The sequence below is a fragment of the Anomaloglossus baeobatrachus genome, chromosome 2 (genome assembly GCF_048569485.1).
Source record: "Anomaloglossus baeobatrachus isolate aAnoBae1 chromosome 2, aAnoBae1.hap1, whole genome shotgun sequence".
Taxonomy (NCBI): Eukaryota; Metazoa; Chordata; class Amphibia; order Anura; family Aromobatidae; genus Anomaloglossus; species Anomaloglossus baeobatrachus.
Window position 1 is genome coordinate 716,849,998 of NC_134354.1, and position 27,500 is coordinate 716,877,497.

At 43.7% G+C, this 27,500-nt stretch overlaps 1 protein-coding gene across 4 annotated transcripts in view; it reads right to left on the reverse strand.

The window, feature by feature from the left end:
- Positions 1 to 27,500, reverse strand: part of NBEA (neurobeachin) — a 1,081,445-nt gene that overhangs the window by 642,113 nt on the left and 411,832 nt on the right. For all 4 annotated transcript variants that reach the window (XM_075337333.1, XM_075337330.1, XM_075337331.1 and 1 more), the window contains exons 17-21: positions 26,471 to 26,563; positions 25,857 to 25,965; positions 6,940 to 7,021; positions 2,456 to 2,579; positions 673 to 865 (exon numbers count right to left, since the gene is read on the reverse strand). In XM_075337333.1, the coding sequence (XP_075193448.1) occupies positions 673 to 865; positions 2,456 to 2,579; positions 6,940 to 7,021; positions 25,857 to 25,965; positions 26,471 to 26,563 (601 nt within the window). The remainder of the gene's footprint in view (positions 1 to 672; positions 866 to 2,455; positions 2,580 to 6,939; positions 7,022 to 25,856; positions 25,966 to 26,470; positions 26,564 to 27,500) is intronic.

The following is a 27,500-nucleotide window of genomic DNA, read 5'->3' on the forward strand; positions in this document are numbered from 1 at the left end:
GGACTCGGACCACAGGCCTGTGTGAAACTTCCATGGAGGTTAACGGTACCCTAGCTTTAAGATACCCGGGTATCCCTTTGTACAGTGTAAAACAGACGGTAAAATTTAAGGCTTTGTTATTAGTGGTGATAAGTTATACTCAGTGCGCCATCTCAGAGGTTCCCTCAGAGCGCCCCCATTGGATTTACACCTCTTGCCTTTATAGTTAATTGTTTTTCTTAATTTATTCCCGATTCCTGAGGTAATATACATAACCCGGGAACTCTGAGATCGGCGCATTGATTCCGGCTAAAAGCGGAGTGTGTTGATTTCACTTTTGTGGTGCTTTGAGAGGTTCTTAAGTCAATCATAATTTACTCTTGATCGTACTCTAATCCTCAACCCAGTAAAGGAACCCTTCTTTATTTCTGCCTCTGTCTCGGTTTGTGACCCACTGAATTCTCTTCGGACCTACGGTCTTTACACATACTGCACCGTTGTCCTATAAACCAGAGTAGTCCACAATCCTAGCCGAGATATTCTAAGCTGAAGCGATTTATTGAGCACACATCCATTGTTCGAATAAGCCGTAGACCCTCCTCATTGTACCACGCACAGAAGTGTGCAGCGGATGCCACAAGGTGGCACCAAATGAATATGTAAAGGAGCGTGAGCCGGGTACAGACGGCATACCTTGGAATGAGCTATAGAGAGCGTGTCCACCCAGACTCTCCAGCCTCCCCACTCGTACTTGATGGCATGATACAGCAGGATCCGGAATATGTTGTAGACCATCTCTGTGATCTTCTGCTCCTCAGAATTTTTGGGATTTATGTACCCGAGAGAGAACATCCAGTCCTGCCACACCGAGCACTGCAGAAGGCACCTGCAATAAGGGGACAGATAAAGAGGGGCACATACTAATACTGGAAAGTATTAACAAGTGGAATATATTACGTTACCTTTATTTCTTACAGATATTCTGGACATTTTGGAAGGGTTTAGGATATTTCTAATAAAATCCATTCCCTTACGTAGGGGGTTATCCAATGACCAAAATGGGTCACTTATCCACAGAAAATGGGCTCCGCACCCCATCTAAATGGAGGAATAGTGAGTAAGAGGGACCATACTCTATTCACGGTGTATGGGAGTGGTAGTCCATCACCTGTGGGCACTACCGCTGCCAAACACCCGAAGAAGTAAATAGAGCGGTGGTCTTGCATGCGCTCAACTTCTCAATTCACAAGGGGGCATCAAATCTGGGGTTTCCCAGTAACAGGACCCCCAGCAATCATATATTTATCACCTATCCAGTGGATAGGTGTTAGATGTTTAATAGGTTTAATATTTCAGGTGAACCCACAAGGGGTGGGGAGGTAACAAAAGAAGATTCACAGGTTGGCTTGACAAGGGGCTTCTGCCACATAGCACAGTGCAAAAAGTGTAAATGAGATGTCATTAATGGAGGCTCAAATGCAGTTTACGCATTGAGGTCCATTATTATCTAGCCTTTGGATGAGTAATAACGTTGGAAATTCCCATTAAAGGGAACCTTCAGCAGGATTTTCCTATTTAATCTGACAGCACCACGAGGAAGGGAGAGAGACCCTGATTCCAGCGATGTATCTCTTAGTATACTGGTTGCAGCAGTTCTGATACAATCACAGTTTTCTCCGCTGCAGATCTAACAGAGCTCAATTGTTGAGCTTTGTAAAACCCGTCCACAGCTTTCTGTATACATTGTATAGTGACAAAGAGCTGCTAGTCAGTGCTGGGAATGTGGCTGGACTACTCTGCACATAAGTTGTCCTGTAATAATAAAATCCTGTTGATAATACACTCTTATTGAAACTGCAACATTAAAATACTCTATGATTACATAGCAAAAACCTGCTGACAGATTCCCTTAAAATGATATCTGTTACCAGGTTTTTGCTTTGTAATCTGAGAGCACCATGATGTAGGGGCAGAGAGCCTGATTTCAGGGACATGTTACTTACTAGGCTCCCTGTTGCAGTTTTGATAAAATCACTGTTTTCTCTGCTTCCGATCTTGCAGTTCTCCCAATCTTGATGTCTGTATAACCAGCTCACATCACTGATTGGCAGCTTTGTGTGTACACTGTTCATTGACAGTTAATCACTGCAGGGGGTGGGATTACATGGAGCAGCAGGACTACATGGCATGAATCAACTAGTCCTCTAGTGAGAATTTTCTGCTCATAAATCACCAATTTTATTGAAACTACAACAAGCCGCCCAGTGACTGACATATCCCTGGAATCCAGGTCTCTGTCTAGACATCATACTGCTATCAGATTAAATAGCAAATACCTGTTGACAGATTCCCTTTTAAGTTCCCTTAAAATAGTTCCTAGGATTCCCCAGATGAATGCACCAGGAGTAACATGCCAGAACAAAACAAATGAGGAAAAAGTGCAATCGAAAAGCGCCAAAGTGGACTGGAGACCCACCTGCGATTCTCACGACTGTTGCTGAACAGCTTTATCATGTCAGAGAGGAACAGGCGTCTCACTTCCATCAGGTCCGAACTTGGCGTGGAGTTTTTAAGCAGTGTGGCCACTACCTTCAAAATCACTGGAAAAAAAAAAAAAAAGAGTACATGTTTAAGTAATACATTATATTAATCAAAGAACTAAATAATTCCCAATAAATTGAAGTCTGCAGCCACCAACAAATCTTCGTACTGTCCAAATTGTAGCTCCTCTGGAGAGTTAAAGCTCCTATGAAGGCATTTCTTTAACCTATGGTGCCGTTGGGTTTACTGTCAACTCATAGCAAAGTTATCAGTGTTGAATTTTTATTTATTTATTTTTTTAACCAAAATGCAAGGCAAATGTAAAACCACCATATGGGTGGCTCAGTGGTTAGCACTGCACTCTTGCAGCGCTGGGGTCCTGGGTTCAAATCCCACCAAGTAAGACATAAGGAGTTTGTATGTTCTTCCATGTTTGTGTGTGTTTCCTCCGGGTTCTCCAGTTTCCTCCCACACTCCAAAGACATACTTATAGGGAGTTTGGATTGTGAGCCCCAATGGGGGCTGGGGCGCTGTGGAATTAATAGAGCTATAAACATGAATAAATATTATTATTATCATTATATGGACAGTTAGGAGAGAGAATACTTCCGACGATGACTTGTTGGCACTTTCTATACTCCACAAGCCTAAGAAGCCACAACCATTACTCGGAAGGGATGACTGACAGGTGAGGAGGAGCTTCGACGTATAGGAGCCTTATGGCAAGAGACATTAAAATAAAGCCTAATTCACACAGCAGTAGTGTGGGCACATTTTTGTATCTATATTATCACTGCAAACCATGGCTTGATGGTACGTTTTATGGCTCTAAATATTGAGTATCATAGAGATCTATACTACTATTAGCTTAGGTTAGGAGAACTGTATTACAGATGATAAAATGCATCTGCCTTACTGGTGCCTGAATGAGGCCTAAGAAGGCTTTACTGACAAATTGTGCCTCTAAGTAAAGCTCTCTGAAGGTCTGAGGATTGAATTGCTTGAATAACTATATTTATCATTTTACTCACTTACATGGCACCATTAATTTCAATGTATAGACATCATCACTGTCCCCATTGGGGCTCATAATCTAAATTCCCTATCTGTATATCTTTGCAGTGTGGGAGAAAACCGGAAAACCTAGAAGAAATCCACGCAAACATGTGGAGAACATACAAACTCCTCGCAGATGATCTATTTGGTGAGATTTTAACCCAGAATCCCAGCGCTGTAAAACAACAGTATGAACCACTGAGCCAAATTGCTACCCATAGTATTATAGGGATTTTGTCACCAGGTGTTTGCCACCTAATCTGAAAGCAGCATACGTAGACCCTGATTCCAGTGATGTATCACTTACTGGGCTGCTTGCTGTAGTTTTTACAAAACCACTATTTTATCAGCAGATTACCATTAGAAAACTAGTAAACCTGCTGATATGTAGGCCTCCACCTGTGTCATGACCTGCCTCACCACTTATTCAAAGCTTTCTGTTTACACTGTGCATAGGCAGAAATCTGCCATTCAGTAATGTGGGTGGGGTTATACAGAGCTCAGCATTCAGAAAACTGCTAAATCTGCAGCAGATAAAAAGGTGATTTTATCCAAATAGAAGCAAGCCACCTGGTACAGAAATATTTGGACAGTGACACAATTTTCGCGAGTTGGGCTCTGCATGCCACCACATTGGATTTGAAATCAAATCTCTACAACAGAATTCAAGTGCAGATTGTAACGTTTAATTTGAAGGTTTGAACAAAAATATCTGATAGAAATTGTAGGAATTGTACACATTTCTTTACAAACACTCCACATTTTAGGAGGTCAAAAGTAATTGGACAAATAAACCAAACCCAAACAAAATATTTTTATTTTCAATATTTTGTTGCGAATCCTTTGGAGGCAATCACTGCCTTAAGTCTGGAACCCATGGACATCACCAAACGCTGGGTTTCCTCCTTCTTAATGCCGCAGCCTTCAGGTCTTGCTTGTTTGTGGGTCTTTCCGTCTTAAGTCTGGATTTGAGCAAGTGAAATGCATGCTCAATTGGGTTAAGATCTGGTGATTGACTTGGCCATTGCAGAATGTTCCACTTTTTTGCACTCATGAACTCCTGGGTAGCTTTGGCTGTATGCTTGGGGTCATTGTCCATCTGTACTATGAAGCGCCATCCGATCAACTTTGCGGCATTTGGCTGAATCTGGGCTGAAAGTATATCCCGGTACACTTCAGATTTCATCCGGCTACTCTTGTCTGCTGTTATGTCATCAATAAACACAAGTGACCCAGTGCCATTGAAAGCCATGCATGCCCATGCCATCACGTTGCCTCCACCATGTTTTACAGAGGATGTGGTGTGCCTTGAATCATGTGCCGTTCCTTTTCTTCTCCAAACTTTTTTCTTCCCATCATTCTGGTACAGGTTGATCTTTGGCTCATCTGTCCATAGAATACTTTTCCAGAACTGAGCTGGCTTCATGAGGTGTTTTTCAGCAAATTTAACTCTGGCCTGTCTATTTTTGGAATTGATGAATGGTTTGCATCTAGATGTGAACCCTTTGTATTTACTTTCATGGAGTCTTCTCTTTACTGTTGACTTAGAGACAGATACACCTACTTCACTGAGAGTGTTCTGGACTTCAGTTGATGTTGTGAACGGGTTCTTCTTCACCAAAGAAAGTATGCGGCGATCATCCACCACTGTTGTCATCCGTGGACGCCCAGGCCATTTTGAGTTCCCAAGCTCACCAGTCAATTCCTTTCTTCTCAGAATGTACCCGACTGTTGATTTTGCTACTCCAAGCATGTCTGCTATCTCTCTGATGGATTTTTTCTTTTTTTTCAGCCTCAGGATGTTCTGCTTCACCTCAATTGAGAGTTCCTTAGACCGCATGTTGTCTGGTCACAGCAACAGCTTCCAAATGCAAAACCACACACCTGTAATCAACCCCAGACCTTTTAACTACTTCATTGATTACAGGTTAACGAGGGAGACGCCTTCAGAGTTAATTGCAGCCCTTAGAGTCCCTTGTCCAATTACTTTTGGTCCCTTGAAAAAGAGGAGGCTATGCATTACAGAGCTATGATTCCTAAACCCTTTCTCCGATTTGGATGTGAAAACTCTCATATTGCAGCTGGGAGTGTGCACTTTCAGCCCATATTATATATATAATTGTATTTCTGAACATGTTTTTGTAAACAGCTAAAATAACAAAACTTGTGTCACTGTCCAAATATTTCTGGACCTAACTGTAAGTGGTATATAATTGGGATCAGGGTCTCTGCCCCTACATCTTGCTGATCTAAAATGGGGTAGGAAAAATTTGGTGACAAAAAGTTAGCAAAATTGTTTACCTTCAGCTAAAACGGAGTATACATTAATATAGAGAACGGAACAGAAAAACAAGAGGATGAGGTGACAGGAGGACAGAGTACATCACACATGATGGGTACCGGATGCTGGATCAGTCATAATTACTGCAGAATAATGGAGGAGGATGACGCATGTTACAGCTATACCAGTTTCACATTGTCCTAGTACAGACTGTGATATGGGGACCGGATGCTGGTTTCCTGACCCAAACTCCACAGCCTCATATATGACATGGATAGCGATGTAGGAACTGGCCGCGAGTTTCCTGACGCAAACTCAATAGCCTCATATATGACACTGGCTACAATGTGGGGGCCAGCTGTGGGTTTCCTGACCCAAACTCAATAGCCTCATATATGACACTGGCTACAATGTGGGGGCCGGCTGTGGGTTTCCTGACCCAAACTCAATAGCCTCATATATGACACTGGCTGCAATATGGGGGCTGGCTGTGGGTTTCCTGACCCAAACTCAATAGCCTCATATATGACACTGGCTGCAATATGGGGGCCGGCTGTGGGTTTCCTAACCCAAACTCTATAGCCTTATATATGACACTGGCTGCAATATGGGGGCCGGCTGTGGGTTTCCTAACCCAACTCAATAGCCTTATATATGGCACTGGCTACAATGTGGGGGCCGGCTGTGGGTTTCCTCACCCAAACTCAATAGCCTTATATATGACACTGGCTGCAATGTGGGGGCCGACCGTGGGTTTCCTAACCCAACTCAATAGCCTTATATATGACACTGGCTGCAATATGGGGGCCGGCTGTGGGTTTCCTCACCCAAACTCAATAGCCTCATATATGACACTGGCTGCAATGTGGGGGCCAGCTGTGGGTTTCCTGACCCAATCTCCACAACCTCATATATGATACAAACTGCGATGTGGGGACTGGATGCGGGTCTCCTGACCCAAACTCCACAGCGTATGACACCAAGCCCTCCTTATACAAGTGTGCTTGGAGTGAGTTGGGCACATCATACGGTCAGGTGAAGTCGGGCACTCGGCATGACATGGCACATCTGGCGCCGCTTACTTGGATTCTGGATTTTCACAGTGGAGTCTGGCTCTGGGTGAGGCTTGTGGACAACTTGCGTGCAAACCTGCTCTGTCAGTATCTGCAGGGAAAATCAGAATTTCATTTAGGTCATTAGACTTTTCACACAAATCATTTTTGCATAAGCGACTGATACAATAATATTAATTTCACTCAAGGCTATTACACACAGAGTCTCCATATCTCCATTGTATTTTAACAGTACAGTTAACACATTCATGAGGGACATGAAATATACACAAATAATGGCTTTAAAAAAAATTAAAAAAAACAAACGGCAAACCCAACTTATTTCTATTATTTTTAACAGGAACTTTTGTTCTCTAATATCGGTACTCAATCTACAAGCCCTCTCCCCTTTTTGGACCGTTTGCCGGCAGCGTGGACCAGGTGTGATGGCTTCTGGCTCTGTCTCCTTATGGGTCCCTGCGTTGCTGCTGAGGCTCGGACTCTGTCAGGTTGGTGAGGTACCTGTAGTTCCCCTCACCGGCAGGTTTAGCAGATAGTTACACTAGAGTCTGCTCTAGGGACCTGTACCCCGTACGTGCCTTGTCACCAGGAGCACCTCTTCTTCTCACTACCCGGTGACCGCTCTCCCCCGCCAACCGTCACTACACCACACAGGGTCTGACTAGTGGCAGCGCGCGAGTCCGCCTCACGACTGTCACGCTCCACTACCAGACTGGCTCTCCACTCTTCCTTACAACCTCTGCACTTTAGCCCCCAGCCCCTCCACTCCACCTCTTGATGAGATTTGAAAGCTAGCCCCCCTCTGGAGACTACCCAAGGGTCCCCTCTAAAGGTGTGGGAGACCTGGTTGCTATGTGTCTGTGCGTACACACCTCGTTCTGGCCCCTAGGATTACCTGGAAGTACTGTCCCAGCAAGGGTGCAGTACTCAGTGGTGCCTGACCAGGTCAGGGGCGCCACAATTACGCTCACATGCCACTGAAGTAAAAAATGGAAAATGTGATTGCTGGCAGTACCAGTGCTTGACCCATTCTAGATCACATGAAGTCATTACCCCCCCTTTACTCCTCTTTGGTCAGACCTCATCTGGAATATTGTGTCCAGTTCTGGGCACCACATTTTTAAAAAGACATCAACAAACTGGAGCAAGTTCAGAGAAGAGGGACCAGAATGGTGACTGGTCTGCAAAACATGTCCTATGAGGAACTGTTACAGGATTTAGGATTGTTTAGCTTGCAAAAGAGAAGACTGAGAGGAGACTTAATAGCGGTCTACAAATATCTTAAAGGCTGTCACACTGTAGAGGGATCAGTTTTATTCTCCTTTTCACAAGGAAAGACTAGAAGCAATGGGATGAAACTGATGGGGAGGAGACACAGATTAGATAATAGAAAAAAAATGTTGACAGTGAGGGTGATCAACGAGTGGAACAGGCTGCCACGAGAGGTGGTGAGGTCTCCTTCAATGGAAGTCTGTAAAAAAGAGGTTGATAAGAGCAAGATGGACCTAGCGTCACCTATCACAGGTGCTCAGGAGGAAAAAATGTAATAGAAGAAGAATAACTCCGGCACACCGTTATATTTCCCAATAGTAAGTCAAAAAGTGAAAAACCATCAATGTTTCTCTGAATTTTTATTGAAAAAAAGGGGGAAATTATACAGTTGCAGAAAGTCCGCCTATAACGTTTCGGCCTTCGTCTCGGCCTTCATCTGGTCAGACAGACTGACTAATTATGTAATCCGTATGTAGATGGCAAGATGACAGATACTCATCGGGCCAGGGTGCTGCGTGACTAATCCGCACCAACCCCAGACATCTATCAATTAGTCACGCAGCACCCTGGCCCGATGAGTATCTGTCATCTTGCCATCTACATACGGATTGGCTTCTCAGCTCTCACTGAGCTATATATAACGCATACACTACAGAGAATCCCTATAGACAAATCATAAACATAGATGGGATTTCATCATTGATCCACGATCAAAACAGCCCATTCAACTATTAGACACCTGATGTGTCAAGGCAAGCGACTGTCCATACCAGCACCGTCTTCTTGTCTATTTCGGGACCACTACATAATTAGTCAGTCTGTCCGACCAGCATTGATGGTTTTTCACTTTTTGACTTACAATTGGGAAATATAACGGTGTTTCGGAGTTATTCTTCTTCTCTTTAAAAAGAGGTTGGACGGACATCTGTCTGGGATGATTTAGTGAATCCTGCTTTGAGCAGGGGGTTGGACTAGATGACAAAGGAGGTCCATTCTAACTCTAATATTCTATGACCCCAACTATTACCTTTCCCGCAAATGTGTATTCATGATACAGGTAATAAAAGGGGTTGTCCAGTCAGAAAATATAGATCACATATCTGTAGGAGAGTTCATCAATATCAGATCGGAAGGGGTTTGGCAACCGGCACCACAACAGATTAGTTGTTACAAGCCCTGGTGGTCAGCGGATGTAAATCCATGAAACGTAGATGAACGACACAGATATATTGATGTAGTGGCTGCCGGCTGGGACTGCAGAACAGCCTGGTGTCAGACCCACACCGATCGGATATTGAAGATCTATCCTAAAGTTAATATATATATTTTTACCTTTCCTAGAGTCACAGTAGGGTCAAACTCTTAAGGGGGCTTTACACGCTGCGATATCGTTAATGTTTTATCGTCGGGGTCACGCCGTTAGTGATGCACATCCGGAGTCATTAACGATATCGCAGCGTGTGACACTTTTGTGCGACCTAAAACGATCGCAAAAGCGGCCAAAATCGTTTGCCGTGGAGAGGTCGTCCTAAAACCAAAAATCGTTTAACGCTCATTTGCGATGTTGTTCCTCGTTCCTGCGGCAGTACACATCGCTGTGTGTGACACCGCAGGAGCGAGGAATATCTCCTTACCTGCCTCCACCGGCAATGCGGAAGGAAAAAGGTGGGCGGGATGTTTACGTCCCGCTCATCTCCGGCCCTCCGCTTCTATTGGACGCCTGCCGTGTGACGTCGCTGTGACGCCGTACGACCCGCCTCCTTAGAAAGGAGGCGGATCGCAGGCCAGAGCGACATCGCAGAGCAGGTAAGTCTGTGTGACGGAGGTGCGCGATTTTGCGTGCGACAGGCAGCGATATGCCCGTGTCGCAGAAAAGATGGGGGTGGGTACGCACGCTAGCGATATCAGCAATGATATCATAGCGTGTAAAGCCCGCTTTGCTTTAGGCTGCTTTCACACATCAGTTTTTTGCCATCAGGCACAATCCGGCAGAAACATGAAAAACCGGATCCGGCGTCTACTGCCGCCAGATCAGTTAGCACCAGATTGTGCCGGATGACCTTGGGTTTCATCTGTTTTTTGCCGGATCCGGCAAAATTTACTTGTCCGGCGGCCGGATGAAAAGTTGAAGTGAACGTTTTTGTGTCCGTATGGCATGTTTTATAATGGAAGCCTATAGACGCCGGATGCGGCAAAAAACGGATCCGGTGGCTGGATCTGTTTTTTTGAACTGAGCATGCTCAGAATCACACCGGATCTGTCAAAAAACTGATGGAACTGATGGAAAAAACGGATGCAACTGATCCGTTTTTTCGCCGGATCCGTCGCATCAGTTTTTTCGCCGGATCGTGCCTGATGCCAAAAAACTGATGTGTGAAAGCAGCCTTAGAAAGCTTATTATCGGTTTCAAAAATTTTGGGATTGCAACAAGAAACTGGAGTACCTGGAGGAAACCCATGCAAATGTGAGCAGTAGATACAAACTCCAAGCGCTGGAAGGCAACAGGGCTAACCACCAAGCCACCAGAACCAAGGACTACCGCTAAACAAAATGCTTCAGAGAGAAATTGATGTATCCTAAACTTATCCAAAATCATTATGGCAACTTAGGTCTGTTTCAGTCTCGCCATTCCTCCCTAACCTCACCTGAAAATGTTTAATTTGTGGGCCAAGTTTGTATATATCCCACTGTTTTCTGACTCCGGACTCCACAAATTTACTGGGACTGCCCTGGCAAAGTCTAGACAGTTACCACCATGGTATCCATATGTACATACAGTATGTATACGGATGAGACCTAGGTATACAAACACTGTGGTCTCGGTCCCTAAAAACAGAGCTTAAAAACCCAACACCTGTAAATGGCGGGAGGTACAGAATTTCAGCGCTGCTTTACAATGACTCGGTGAGGACTGCAGACATCTCAGGAAGGAATTGCTTGTGAGTAGAGTTGATCGGACGGCCAATAATCCGGTACCGGCGGATCACTGCCAGATTAAAAAAAAAAAAAAAAAAAAAAAAAGAGTCCAATCCGCTCTCGAATCCGGTGCCCATATAAGTCAATGGGGACCGGAATACGGAGGTTAAATGCGTTTGTGGAGGGGCTAGGAGCGAGCACAGCATACTCACCGAGGCACTGTGATGGCGGCACACTCCTGGGTCACGCTGTTACCTTCCGGAGCCGACAATTCAATATTCATTGTTTTGCCCGCCCACCGGCGCGTGTTGGTTGCAGCTAGACGCGCCCCCACCCTGAGTGTCAGCGTGTCAGCTAACTGCAACCAATCACAGGCGGCAGGACGGCCGGTGGGCGGGGAAAGCAGTGTGTCCGTCGCAAGTGTGACTCCGGCTTTTTTTTTTTTATAATAATTGAATAAATTAAAAAAAAACCGACGTGCGGTCCCCCCTAATTTTCATCCCCAGCCATGGTAAAGCCGGCTGGGGGCTGATATTTCAGCCCGCAGCCGTCCGGTATTGCCGCATGTATTACATGTGGCTATACCGGTACATTACCGGCTCTTCCCGGAGGCATGATGCGGTGCCAGTCGGGATAATAGGTTTGTGATCGCACGGGCATCTGTGACATACCCGCATCACAAACCTGCAAATGAATGTAAATAGACACACAGAGAAAAAATTGCGCGGATCCGGACGTTTACAGTCCGGGTCCGCTCAACACTACCTGTGAGTTATTACTGCAAAATTCTCTCTGGCCGGTGTCATTATTTGGTGAGATTACACAGTACAAACGGAAGAACTTGTCTTCACAGGTTTTAATCAACACCATTTTGTAAGTGCAGAAATAAGCATTAGCTTGGACGCGGTACACAATCTGACACTGAATGAGATAGGCATTAAACGCTGCCGCTAATTTCCTAACACGAATGCCTTGGAGAAGAGAAGGGGAAAAAGAACCTGTTAAGTTTTAAAGGTCATGTGCATCACATTGTGTAAATGCTACGCGGAGCGCCACTTTCTAACCAAATAGCTAAAGACAAGGAGTACAGTATAACGGAGGCGCGAACAAGTGTCAGATTTAACCTTCCCGCACATACATCTCTGCTATGCAGGGACGGCGCCCGGGGATCCGCTCATTCACTACAAGCAATATCTACAGTATCTAGCTAAGCGGCCAAGGTCCAAATATAAACACAGTGACAAATTCCCTATAATGTAGTGAAAAGCATGGTCTGCGGTAATGTAGATGAGACCACCACCCTGACATTAGGTTTTAGTAATGTTACTTCTGTCAAAAGCCAGTATGGATACTTCGTGTTACATATAATAAAAGAAAGATTTAGACTCTTTAAAAGGGAACCTGTCACCAGGATTCCCCACCTAATCTGAGATGATCATCATTTAGGAGCAGAGATCCTGATTCCAGCGATGGATCACTTATTGGACTATCACTGTTTTATTATCAGGAGATTATCACTTGAGGACTAGTAAACCTGCTGCTATGTAGTCCTCCATATTAAGGGGAATCTGTCATCAGGTTTTTGCTCCCCATCTGAGAGCAGCATAATGTAGAGACAGAGACCCTGATTCCAGCAATGTATCACTTATTGGACTGTCATTGTTTTATCAGGAGATTATCACTAGAGTACCAGTAAACCTGCTGCTATGTAGTCCTCCATATTAAGGGGAGCCCGTTATCAGATTTTTGCTCCCCATCTGAGAGTAGCATAATGTAGAGACAGAGACCCTGATTCTAGTGATGTGTCACTTACTGAATTGTTTATTGTCATTTTGATAAAATCAATATTTTCTCTGCTGCAGATCTAGCAGTTATACAGAGCTCATGAATATGCTGGACTACCTGCAGCACGCCAAGTAGTCCTCTAATGATAATCTACTGCTGATTAATCAGTGATTTATCAAAACTACACTAAACAGGGGGAGGAGAATGTGCCTGCCCACACTGTGTGCACACGGCGGGGAGAATATGCCTGCCCACACTGTGTGCACACGGCGGGGAGAATATGCCTGCCCACACTGTGTGCACACGGCGGGGAGAATATGCCTGCCCACACTGTGTGCACACGGCGGGGAGAATATGCCTGCCCACACTGTGTGCACCTGCAGCATGCCAAGTTGTCCTCTAATGATAATCTTCTGCTGATTAATCAGTGATTTATCAAAACTACACTAAACAGCCCAGTAAGTGACACTTTGCTAGAATTAGGGTATCTGTCTCTACATTATGCTGTTCTCAGATTAGGTGGACAAATCCTTGGTTACATATTCCCTTTAATAAGCTCTATATAACCCTTTCCCCACTGCTGATTGTCAGCTTTCTGTCTAGGCACAGTGTACACAAAGGTGGTGTAGGCAGGGTTATACATAGGTCAGCATTTAGAGAACTGGAAGATTCACAGATTGTAAGCTTGCGAGCAGGGCCTTCACTGTGTAAAATGCTGCGAAATATGTTTGACACTATATTAAAGTTACCATTATAATTACTACCATCTGTAGCAGATAAAACAGTGATTTTATCAAAACTACACTAAACAGATAAGTCAGTGACACATCGCTGGAATCAGGATCTCTGTTCCTACACTGCTCTCAGATTAGGCAGCAAAAACGTAGTGACAGAGCTCTTTAATAAGCGCTATATAACGCCACCCCCACTGCTGATTGTCAGCTTTCTGCCTATGCAGTGTACACAAAAGGTATGTGGGAGGGGTTATACATTGCTTAGCACTCAGAAAACTGCTAGATCTACAGCAGATAAAACAGGGATTTTATGAAAAGTGCAGCAAGCAGCTCAGTGACACATCGCTGGAATCAGGGTCTCTGACAATGTCTGAGCCTGACAGTGTCAGTGTCTTCCCCTCCCTGGCTCTGCTTTGTTGTCACTGTATGCTACACCCAGAAGTGAAGCGAGCCAGCAGCTTTAGAGTAGATCCAGTGAGGAGACTGTGACTGTCAACACTTGTGCACATGGGGAGGAGAATGTGCCTGCCCACACTGTGTGCACAAAGCGAGAAGAATGTGCCTGCCCACACTGTATACACACGGCGGGGAGAATGTGCACAAAGCGATTAGAATGTGCCTGCCTACGCTGTGTGCACACGGGGAGGAGAATGTGCCTGCCCACACTGTGTGCACATGGAGGGGAGAATGTGCCCGCCCACACTGTGTGCACATGGAGGGGAGAATGTGCCCGCCCACACTGTGTGCACACTGGGAGGAGAATGTGCCTGCCCACACTGTGTGCACACTGGGAGGAGAATGTGCCTGCCCACACTGTGTGCACACTGGGAGGAGAATGTGCCTGCCCACACTGTGTGCACACTGGGAGGAGAATGTGCCTGCCCACACTGTGTGCACACGGGGAGGAGAATCTGCCTGCCCACACTGTGTGCACACGGGGAGGAGAATGTGCCTGCCCACACTGTGTGCACACGGGGAGGAGAATGTGCCTGCCCACACTGTGTGCACACAGCGAGGAGAATGTGCCTGCCCACACTGTGTGCACACGGCGGGGAGAATGTGCCTGCCCACACTGTGTGCACACGGCGAGGAGAATGTGCCTGCCCACACTGTGTGCACACGGCGAGGAGAATGTGCCTGCCCACACTGTGTGCACACGGCGGGGAGAATGTGCCTGCCCACACTGTGTGCACACGGCGAGGAGAATGTGCCTGCCCACACTGTGTGAACACGGTGGGGTTCAGAATGTGTCAGTGCGAATTTTCTGCTGTCAATCAACAGCAACGGAAGTGCCCAAAATGCTAAGTGGGGTGGTGTATTGGAGCACAGAACCATGCCAACGGGAACCAAAGCTCTTTACTTTGCATTTGAATTAAAAATACATTTTTAAGCACGTTTTTTCTAAAATATACAGTGTTAAGCGGGCTTTACACGCTACGATATCGTTAATGGATTATCGTCGGGGTCACGGTGTTTGTGACGCACACCCGGCGTCATTAACGATATCGCAGCGTGTGACACTTAAGAGCGATCGTAAACGATCACAAAAGAGGGCAAAATCGTTTGCTGTGGAGAGGTCGTCCTGAAACCAAAAATAGTTTTCAGGATGTTAGCGATATTGTTCCTCGTTCCTGCGGCAGCACACATCGCTATGTGTGACACCGCAGGAGCGACGAACATCTCCTTATCTGCCCCCACCGCCAATGCGGAAGGAAGGAGGTGGGCGGGATGTTACGTCCCGCTCATCTCCGCCCCTCCGCTTCTATTGACCGCCTGCCATGTGACGTCGCTGTGACGCCGCACGACTCGCCCCCTTAGGAAGGCGGGTTGCCGGCCAGAGCGATGTCGCAGGGCAGGTAAGTGCGTGTGACAGGGGTAAGCGAGGTTGTGCGATGCGGGCAGCGATATGCCAGTGTCGCACAAACGACGGGGGCGGGTACGATCGCTTGCGATCTTGCTAGCGAGATTGCAGCGTGTAAAGCCCACTTTAGATGACTTTTATAGGGGCCCTTATTTCACAGCCCAGCAATGTATGTTACGCTGCCTAGCCAGTACACTATACGATGCTGATGGGCAGGGCCGGCTCCAGGTTTTCGTGTTTGTCCAGGGCCCTGACACTTGCCCGGGTGCACCGGGTGGTGGCATCTGCCCTGCTTTTAAGCTATCTTAGGTCCACTGGTGATAGCACAATTAATGTGTAGTTCTACATTTGGGCACTTTGTAGGCAAAAGAACTTGCTGGAAACACTGATCGATGGACACCATTTTTAAGCAAGTACAATTATAAGAAGATACTATAATGTGCGGCTCTGGGCTTTATAGGAACATGAGAAACAGAATGGGAAATAAGGAAAAAACAACAAGGCAATGGTAAATACAGAGCAGCAATAGCATGAGCGCGCAGGAGCCGGCGCAGCACTTTCCTGGCCGTCCTGCTTCATCAGGACTGGGGGAGTGGAACTGCTCTGGATGTAATTATTGAGATTAATGTCACCAATTTCTCCTCCTGTCACATACTTTATAATTGTTACAGACATATCTGTTCTCAGTCAAACTGGTATCCCAGCACTTTGTGTGCATTTGACTAAACCAATATCAAATTTAATCATGCTAGCCGCAATACAGGAGCTTTTAGGAGCACATTAGTGATCTGTGATCCATCTTAAAAATGGAGGCTTGTTGTAAGGAGAGCGGAGGGGGAGGAATGAGACAATCCTGGGCAAATTCCAAGAATAGCGGAATATTTTTACATAAAGTCAGGAGGAGCAGCGTGACTGCCACAAGCATAGAACTGGAGAGAAGCGTGAAAAGGAAGCGCTGTCAGATGATACTCCACAATAGCCTTTACAAATCCTCCACGCTCAGCCGGAATGTATATATCGGAGGTTAGATACATTCTCATAGGAAGGAAAGAAAACACTTATCTTAATATGCAAGACAACCTAAAAAAACATCGATTTTCAGGGTACGCTGGAGTTTTTTTTCTTCTGTACAATCATCATGAAAAGAGCAATAATAGGAACGCTCATCCATGATAATCTTCCAGCATAAAATGGTCCTCAAGTCTGAAAAACCTCCACACTTCTTAAAGGGAACCTGTCACCAGATTTGGGGTCTATAAGCTGCGGCCACCACCAATAGGCTCTTATATACAGGATTCTAGCGTGCTGTATATAAGAGCCCAGGCCGCTATGTAGAACGTAAAAATTACTTTATAATACTCACCTAAATGGTCGGTGCGGTGCAGATGAGTCAGATGGGGTTCTCCGTTCTCCGGGTGTGGTGCCTTCTCTTTCGGCCATCTTTGTCCTCCTTCTTCTGAAGCCTGGGTGCATGACGCGCCCTACGCCATTCACACAAGCTGCCCTGCTCGGGGGCAGATCAAAGTATTGTAGTGCGCCTGCGCATGCGCAGGACCTCAATGCCGGCCTGTGTGGATGACGCCGAATGCGTCATGCACCCAGGCTTCAGAAGAAAGAGAACAAAGATGGCCATAAGAGGAGGCGCCGATCCTGGAAAACGGAGACACCCATCTGCACCGCACCGACCGTTTAGGTGAGAATTATAAAGTCATTTTTATGTTCTACACAGCGGCCAGGGCTCTTTTTATATAGTATTCTACAATGCTGTATATAAGACCCCACTGGTGGTGGCCGACACTTATAGTCACTAAATCTGGTGACAGGTTCCCTTTAAAATGATGTTGAATTTGACAACCATTCATCGTTTGTATATGGCCAACGTTAGACAAACCTGAAAGTAGGAGAGAAAGTTTGCAAAATGCCTCTTTAGGGAGAAAGGGGACTTGAATTCTAGCACAACCTATTGGAAGCAGTAATCCTAATCATCCACACATCAACCCTTTAATGATAATTGTCACATGACTTAGGATAAAAGCCAAACTATCCTAAGTCATGTGGCAAGGCCAGTTAAAGGGTCGATATTGACTTTAAGGATTGCTAGTTGTAACAGATGGCACAAAAGTTCAAGTCTTCTTTATTCTGAAAGCGCAATATACACGTTTACTTTCCCACGTTGAGCGCTGCATGACTTATGAGTCTCCTTACAACAAAATGTCAGGCATGTTACTCTCCACAAGGTGTGACATATTACACCTTAGACTCCAGAGAAACATTTGTAATGACCGTTTTTCAATGCAGCCTCAAACACATTCACTAAGGGGTAACATGTCACTTTGTGGAAAGTGACATGCCTGACATACCAGTGTAAGGAGACTTATAGGCCATGCAATGGTCATCTGGGAAATTAAATATGCAAATTGCGCCTTTAGTATGAAGAGGACTTGAACTTTAGCATCACCTTTTGGAAGTAGCAATCCTAAAAGTCAATATCGACCCTGTAACGAGCCTTTCCACATGACTTAGGATGGTTTTGCTTTTATCCTAAATCATGTGACAATGATTATTAAAGGATCAATATTGGATTATTGTTTCTAATAGGTGGAGCAAGAGTTCAAATCCTTTTACTACTGAAGATGCAATTTAGATATTTAATTTCCCAGAGGAGCCTTTCATGTCCTATAAGTCTCCTTACTTTGCAAGTCACTATCCACCCCTTTGACTCCAGGGCCATGTTTGTAATGAAAGTGTTTGAGACTGCAGGTAGAACGGTCTGTCGGCCATTTCTGTCCTGGGGCCGCTAAAATACATACTGTGTAGATCTAAGCATACCTGTTTCTGACCCCCTTACAGGCAAGTCAATTTTTAAGCTACTGGAATATAGATGCCTATGGCCCTTCTACTAAATACCGGGATGAATAAACATGACTACTATAGTCATCCAGCGGCCGCCAACTTCCTCTGTACAATTACATTACAATGCTAGATAATGGATCAAAAAAAGATATGCATAACATAAGGAATTAGATAATGAGATTTCCCAGAAATACAAACAGTGCAGATCAGAAATGAAGATAAATAATAATAAGTGATAATAATAAAAGCCAGCGCTCTGAAACAATGAAGTCGTGGAGGAGACAAACATCTACAGCAGAAAAATGCAGCTTATACACTGGAGATCAAAATTAGAGAACACACAATTTCCTAAATGTTAAGGTCATTATGTCGTCCTATGTGATTATATCCTAACATGAGGAAACTCGCAGTATTTTAAGCTTATTTCATAAATTGAATTTATTGTAAAGCACATTATAAAAATGTAAATGAGATCAATGAAAAATAACGTTGATCAAAATTAGAGAACACTTTCAGATCCCTGCAAGTTATTGGTGTTAATCTGGGACCTGGTACTAACTTCCTTAATAATCTGACAAACCCTATGTAACTGGCAGCCTAACTTTCCAGTGTGCACTGAATGTGCAAAAATGGTGTGCTGTTCCAAAGTGACTGAAACCCTCCGGCAGCAGGTTGTCAAGATGAAGACCAGAGGGGTGACCCAATCAGCCATAGCAAGAGAAGTTTGTTGTTTCAAGCCTGGGATTTTGAGAATATTGCATCTTTACAGCATCACAAACTCTTTCAAGTCCCCCCAAAAAGCTGGTCACCCTCGAAAAACAAATGTAAGAGAGGACAGGATAAGGAGAATCTACATGAGTAATCATTTTAACACTGCAGCTGGAATTGCTCGGCAGTTCAGCACTGAACAGGGTAAGGATCTGTCTCGTCATACAGTGTCACGATGTTTAAGAGTATTTGGACTGAAATCCTCTCATTAGCAGAAAGAATCAAGAGGCTAGACTCACTTTTGGTGACGAGCATGTTGTGTGGACAGAGGAGAAGTGCTCCACAGTTCATTTTATTGATGAAAGCAAGTTTATTTTATTTGGGTCTGATGGGAAACATTATGTTAGTCGACAAACTAGGGAAAGACTGAACCCAAAGTGTGTTAAGAAGTCAGTGTAAGGTGGTGGAGGAAGTGTCATAGTTTGGGGAATGTTTTCTGCAGCAGAAGTTGAACCTTTCATACAGCTACACGGCAGAGTGAATGCAACCTGGTTCCTTACTCGCGTTCATCACTAAATCAGCCAGCAATTTTAATATAGGATATTGCCCCCTGTCACACAGAAAAACGGGTAAAGAAGTTCCTTGAAACAGAAAACATCGAAAGAATGAAATGGCCAGCCCAGAGTCCTGATCTAAACCCAATAGAAAACCTCTGGAAAATCCTTGGTGACAAAGTTATGGCCAAGAAACCCACAACAGTCAAAGAACTGAGGAAGAGACTGGAAGAAGAGTGGGCCAAAATCCCACCAGAGCAGTGTGAGAGACTAGTGATGTCCTGTGGCCCCAGATGTGCTGAAGCCATTCAAAGCAAAGGCCTGTACACGTCCTACTAATTAGTGACTGTTGTTACCTTTAGAAAATATAGTTATAATCTTTTTCTTTGCTAAAGTCATTGCTTTTCTCTAATTATGATCATTACGTTTTGGGTAAAATATAGGTTTTATGTTGATAAACTTTAGATCTTTTGTAAAAAAAAACTCCTCTAGTGGCACGTTGATAAATGTAGATTACACTATGTCTGAAAAAAGAAAGTGATCATACATTGTTCTCTAATTCTGATCATGTGTGCGTGTGTGTATACACAAACATATGCATACACACACACACACACACACACACATATACTGTATATATTACAATATATATATATATATATATATATATTGTATGTACAGACAATCACAAAGATGGTGATGAGATGTGAGCCCATGGTAAAACCTTTCACGTTATATTAGGTCTCACTATTACAGCGTTCCAAGCTTTGTATCCCTATAGAAAACAAAGTATCTTCTATCTAGCAGAGATGAAGCAATGTATATGTACACAGTACACACAAAGTCGAGTATTGTCTCCTCAAGAGCCATTCTGTCCCATAGGCCTGTATTGTGAGATGAGATTACAAAAACACCAGAATAGCGATTCCTGCCCAGAAGATAAAAAGGAAAGGGAGATCTTTCTAAACCTTCTTTGACCAACACGTCATGATGATTCTTTGACCGACAAGTCATGATGATTCACAAGTACAGCTATACGGAAAGGTCACCGCTTTGAGAAGAAAAAAAATAGAGCGGTGAACCCAAATAGAATTAAGGTATTGACCTAGTTTTTTTTCCCGACAAATGTTGAAAACACACAATATAAGATGATAGGGATTATTTCCAGACACTGAACCAACAGCGGAGGAACAGATTCAGAAGGTTAAAAGTTAGTTGTCGTTTTAATAAACTAGTGACATGTCGGAAGCTTTGATTGTTGGAGGACTGGGTGTAAGGAACCCCACCGATTACTAAAACAGGGGCAGAGGTGCTGAGATGAGCGCTCTACATTGAGCGTGTGGTGTACAGATCTATAGAAAGTTAAAAAGTCCATACACCACCTGATCTCCTCTTTGAGAAGTAAAAGTTTGAGAAATTAATAAAATAAAATACTTTTAAATATTAAAACATTTTTCTAAATACCGTTATTTAGTAAAAATACTTTTTGTAGTGCACTTGGTCAGGATTTTAAAGATGGCAACTGCCATAAATCATTGTGCACCTATCCAACATTTTAGAGGACACGTATTAGGTCAGGCTGCGTCAAGAACATCTGCTCGAGCCATAGGTCAGTGAAGTGTCCTGTCAGACATCACAAACTAATCTTCCTCTGTTCAGTCAACCTGACAGGACACTGAGTAGAGTAAAGCACCCATCCTAGGATGTACTCCCTGCACAGCACTAAAACGGTCAGGCTGACTAAGATGAATGTTCAATTTCAGTCAGCTAAAGAAAGGTGTTAATCTTCTCCTTTACTTTACTCAGTGTCCTGTCAGGTTGACTGAACAGAGGAAAGTGAAATTGTGATGTCTGACAGAACACTTCTCTGACCTGACCTATGTCTTGAGCAGATGTTCTTCACGCAGCCAGACCTAGTACTGTCCTCTGAAATCTAGGACAGGTGCACAATGATTTATGGTCATTGCCATCCTTAAAAACTTGACAGAGTGCACTAGGTATATTTTACCATTTTGCTAAAAAAAAGTATGTACAAAACATATTATGAATATGTATTATTTATTTCATTAATTTTTTAAAAATTCTCAGAGAATCTCTTTCAGTAAAACCAAATACTGTCCCTTCGTTTTACTGATCTGAGGGGGTGATAGCACCTGGATTCTCAACAATCAAAACTTCTTACATGTCAAATATTCTAAAAGGCTAGAGATACCACTTCATATGAGTGTGAAGGGGACTACGGATCACTTTCCAAAATACGTCCGAATTTTTGGGGTCTTATTGTATAGTAGGAAAAGCCCACCTCTTTTCTTCTCCCCCCCCCCCTTTCACTGTAACACCTGCCTGGAACCACAGTCTCAGGATCACTGTCATGGACAGGCTAGAGGAAAGCTGAACACTAAGCAGGACCCCGAGAGCCCCGAAACCCTTTATCCCATATACAGGGATTTGGAATTACTACAGGGTCCTGGAGATCACTACCTGTGGAAGACTGGGTCGAGGAGCGTAGTCGTCAGGCGGGGTCAAACCAGGAAATATTGAAAAGGGGCAAAATCGGCAGACAAGAGCGTAGTCAAGAAATCAGGCTAAGGTCAAAACCGACAAAAACGGCAGGCAGGAGAGTAGTCAGACAGCAGGCATGGGTCTAAACACAGGGATTAATATTCAGAGCAGAGCGAGAACCAGAAACAAGCAGGAATACAAAACTATATCTGGCAGCGACCAGCAGACAGGAGGGGGAATTAGAAGGGTGTGGTGTCTTCCCAATGGCTGTAGCTGAAAAGTGGAAACGTCAGCTGGAAGACACACACCAGCACAGTCAGTCAGTGGCATTGCAGGTCCCAAGGAAACCCAGCGTAGTGGATGGGCGGAGCCTGCACCCACCAGAGTCACTGACTCCTCCCCTATCACCAGCAATGTCCACAGCGGGAATACGGAGGCGCCTGGTGCCTGAAGCAAAAGTCACAGGAGCGGACTCTGGTGGAGACATGACATTCACTTAATTCTAGCAGTGCACGGTGTTATCCAAGTATTGTCTCATACTAGTGATGATTACTGCTTGATTCTCAGGTACACTGGTTTCCCAGTAATCATGCAGTTTAAATAAACAGCCAATCACCAGGCAAATAAGCAAAAACACTCTTTATTTTGGAAAGAGGATCTTTTCATTTGCCCAAAAAAAAAAATCATAATTCTTGGCAGCACATCGTCATGTGCAAACAGAACCTGCACTGCCAAGAACAATGGCCGCCTATGTGCACCGAGTGATGTATTACAGATTGTTCAGAGCACATCTGAAGAACTGATTGGAGGTCATTTAGTGCCGTTTGTCAGGTAGTGTAAATGGACCTCTAGGGTGCTCAGCCTGCTGATATTGGTGTATAGTGGCTTTCCAACTGTTCCCCAACAGATGATGTTGGAGTAGAGAAACATCCAGCCTGTTGAATTTAACAAGTGATCATTTTTCTCCGGCGGAAGATTAAACTGCGCCAAGCTTTTCTGAGTCCGCGGTAGTTGGAAAATACGTAATTACTTACCGGTAATGTGTTTTTTCCGAACCCATGACGGCACCCTTATATCGTGGTGCCATCATAGGGTGAGGGAAAAATACGTAATTACTTACCGGTAATGTGTTTTTTCCGAACCCATGACGGCACCACGATATAAGGGTGCCGTCATAGGGTGAGGGAAAAACACAGATGTCGGTTGTGCGGTCAATAGTTATCCAATATGTACGAGACCTTGAAGGGGTTATTCATTAGAGATGAGTGGACCTGTGGAAGTTCGAGTGCTCAGGGTTCATCCAGACTTTAGATAAAGTTCTGTTTTAGACCTGGACTTGACACAAATCCCATGGAAAGTCACTGATTGGGCAGTTCAGCTCCCGCCCACATACAACTGCTAATAAACATAGCAGTTACAGGGAAAGAAGGGCAGGAGTTTTTCATTGTTTAGTTTTTGTTTGTTCACACTACATCCAATAACTATAATAGAACAATAGCTGATTCCCCCCCACCCCTCCCCCCGTGTGAGCCATTCCAACAATGCAAGCAGCTCGCACCGATCATACACAAACACAGCGAAACTTGAGTGGTTTGCATACGTAAAGCACCGGACTCTAACTCTGATTTTTTTTTGTAAAGTCTGTGCTTGGTACGAACCACCTTAAACTCTTTTTTTCTCTCAGGGAGGAAGGGCAGTGCAAAAATATGTCATAAATCAAAATACCCATTAAAAACAATATTTATTCAATATTATTTCTAAAATCTCCACCAGGTGTATGTTTTGTGAACACCTTTCTAAAAGGGAGATGATGTTACTGACCCGGTGCCGGTCACCCCCTCCTGTGCCCTATCTGTCAGCGGAGGCCGGCGCCCTAGATAGCGTAATGGCGCCCCCGCTCACCGTAGGCTCACCCTACCTATCTCTGTATATCTCTGCTGAATAAGCTGCAGTGCCTATAAAGTGCCTAGTGATACATTAAAGTGCACAGTGCTTGATACATTTTTAACTCAATTAGCAGATACAGGGTAGATTAAATTAGGGGGTACCTCTGGTTTCTTGACCATGAGAAGCTCCAGATCTTTTACCCGCTATGATTATCCAATTGGAAAGTTATAAGTACCCCCTAATCTAATCAACCCTGTATCTGCTGATTGAGTTAAAAATGTATCAAGCACTGTGCACTTTAATGTATCACTAGGCACTTTATAGGCACTGCACCTTATTCAGCAGGGATATACAGGGGTAGGTAGGGTAAGCCTACGGTGAGCGGTGGCGCCATTACGCTATCTAGGGCGCCGACCTCCGCTGACAGATAGGGCACAGGAGGGAGTGACCGGCACAGGGTCAGTAACATCATCTCCCTTTAATGTGCACTTTTAGAAATGTTGAGGATAAGAATTAAGTAACCAAAAATACTTACGGTAATTCAGCCATTCCATAGACTCAAATATATAGTTTAGTTGATGTAACCTAACACACATATTTATGAATGCTTTTGTTTCTAACACACACACACACACACACACACACACACACACACACACGACATTGTAATCTGAACACGGCAGTCAGTCCATAAGAGACCCATTGTAGTCTCACCTCAACAGAAAGGTATTCACAAAAAATACACCTGGTGGAGATTTTAGAAATATTGAATAAAAATTGTTTTTAAAGGATATTTTGATTTATGACACATTTTTGGTACAAAGCACCTCTTCAAATTAACAGTGTTTTCATATGACCATTTATATTTACTTGTCTGTCTATGGTCATAATTGTTATGAATAACATTGGTGTCTCATGATATTAATTTCTGATCCATAAATCTATTGAGCACATTGTCTCCTTGGTTATTGAGTATTTTGGGAGATTTTTGTCCAATCTTACTTTTTTTTTATCAATTAACAATAATAAAATGATTTATTTTATTACCTTTTTCTCTTTTTATTCGTGGTTAGGTGTGTGTTTAATTTGTCTGAAGAGCTGCTTTGTGTGTGTGATATAGGTCCTTGTGGAAGAACATTGTGTATAGTTACGCCGTGATATTTTTATATTAAAGTACTAGATCTTTGTGCGTATTTTATCCTCTTATATTTTTATTTTATAAATTAAAACACAAAACACATAAATAACAACTATGCATAAGAAAATAGGGATCATTGCGGAGAACCCAGGATTTATTTGGAAAACAGGTTCAGTTTGATGCTGCCCCCTAAAAAGCCATACAATGTACTCTATAGTGATGTATGAACCTGTCCTGCGGCAGCCCAATCATCAGCTCGTCTTGCACAGGCAGTAGTGATACAGCTGGATGGTGCCCGGCTTCTCTCTACCTTGACTACACCAGTTGTGTCTAGACAAGTAGGAGCTGCACGTTTTTATGGTCATCATTTATCCACCCCATGGAGAAAAGATGGAAAGAAAGACAGATTTGGGGGAAAAAAATCCAGACTTGTGTATTTTTATCTCCTCTCCTTAACTGGTGGGGCAAACATACCATTGGTGCAACCAAACAGAGGTCCAAGAGGTTAAGGGGCCCTTTTCTACCCCCAAACAGTTAAAATTGTGCATTTTGATGAGTTGTTGGACTGAAAAGTGCCCATATACTGTTTTTGTACAAGGACCTTTTTCTGTCCGTATCCACCAGTGATTTTTAATGGTTCCCGAGCACTACATTTCTTTTTGTTAACTAGGGTCTGGCAACAATTTATGGAACATATTAGAATGGACGCAACGCACCTCATAGAGGGTATTGTACGTGGTTACGGTCACTGTGTTCGTATGCAGCATCAGCCGCTCTCCCAGCAATGTGAAGAGGCTGTGAGTGTGCATGATTTCAACTTTCCGTCTGAAAGGATAAGAAGACATTAAGTGTAAACAATCAGGAACTTCCCATTGTTAAGTAGCACAGTATTTACATAAAATACGCTGAAGCAGACAGCGGGGATGACTTTAAAGTGACTTTTAATTAAAAAAAAACAAACCCTTTTGATATGTCATAGTGACATTTTGGAAGTTGTGATCAGCCGAGGGCTCCAGGTCACTGAAATGAAGGAGCAGAAGCGTTCGGCTGATTGCTGTGCCCCTTCCATAGCGATCGTTTTGCTTGGCTGATGTCATAGAGGCGAGGAAACAGGTCAAGAAAAGTCTTCACACACCTTTGGTCACACTTTCATTTCAGTCCCAAATTTTAGCATCTGGATCTTCACCGATCAAAAAGTTTCTGACATGCCACTATGACAGGTCACAAGTTTTCTAAAATAACGTACAATTTCCATAACAAGAGAAGCGGCCACATAGTTATACCAAGACTCAGACATTATATGAGGAAGCCACAGTACTGCGATACTTACTTATGACCTAGGTGCTTTAGAAAATATCCAAGGACTTTCAGCGCTTGCACTCGGATACTCTCACTTTTAGAAGCTAGTAGCTTATAAATGACCCTAAAGAAAGACAAAATGTGAATTATTTACCAGGTAACAAAGCACATCAATCATCAAGGTGGCAGGAACAAATCATGTTTTACATCAAATATTTTTAAAGGACTAATGTGTGTATATATATATATATAATATATATATATTATATATTATATACACACACACATACACATGCACACACATACGTACATACATACATACATACACACACACACACACATTTCTTGACGTACTGACCTTAATAATATCAATACATTTTGATTTGAACAAAAATAGTAACTTGCATGTGAAGAAAAAGAAAATAAATAAATAACATGAGAAGATTAAAAAAAAAAAATAAAAAAAAAAAAAGGTAAAGAGATATATATATATATACTAGCTGTACTACCCGGCTTCGCCCGGGTTAATAACTGCAGTTAAAGTAGAATGTATTAACAAAAATGTATTCTGCACACAAAAAACACAAAACAAATAAAAATGTAATTATTAAATTGTTGCCTAGATTAACCAATCAGAGCTCAGATTAATTAACTGTAGCAAAATAGAAGCTAAGCTGTGATTGGTTGCTATTGGCAGCCTGATAAAAGCCCTACCCCTGACAGTATATATTAGCTCACACATACACATATACACAGGTCATGTGACTGACAGCTGCCGTATTTCCTATGTGGTACATTTGTTGTTCTTGTAGTTTGGCTGCTTATTAATCAGATTTTTATTTTTGAAGGATAATACCAGACTTGTCTGTGTTTTAGGGTGATTATGTGGCGAGGTTGGTGTATGTGTGGTGAAATGTGTGCAGAGGGTGGTATATGTGTTCAAGCACGTGCTAGTGTGTGGCGCATTTTGTGTGTGTTCGTATCCCCGAGTGTGGTGAGTATCCCATGTCGGGGCCCCACCTTAGCAACTGTACGGTATATACTCTTTGGCGCCATTGCTC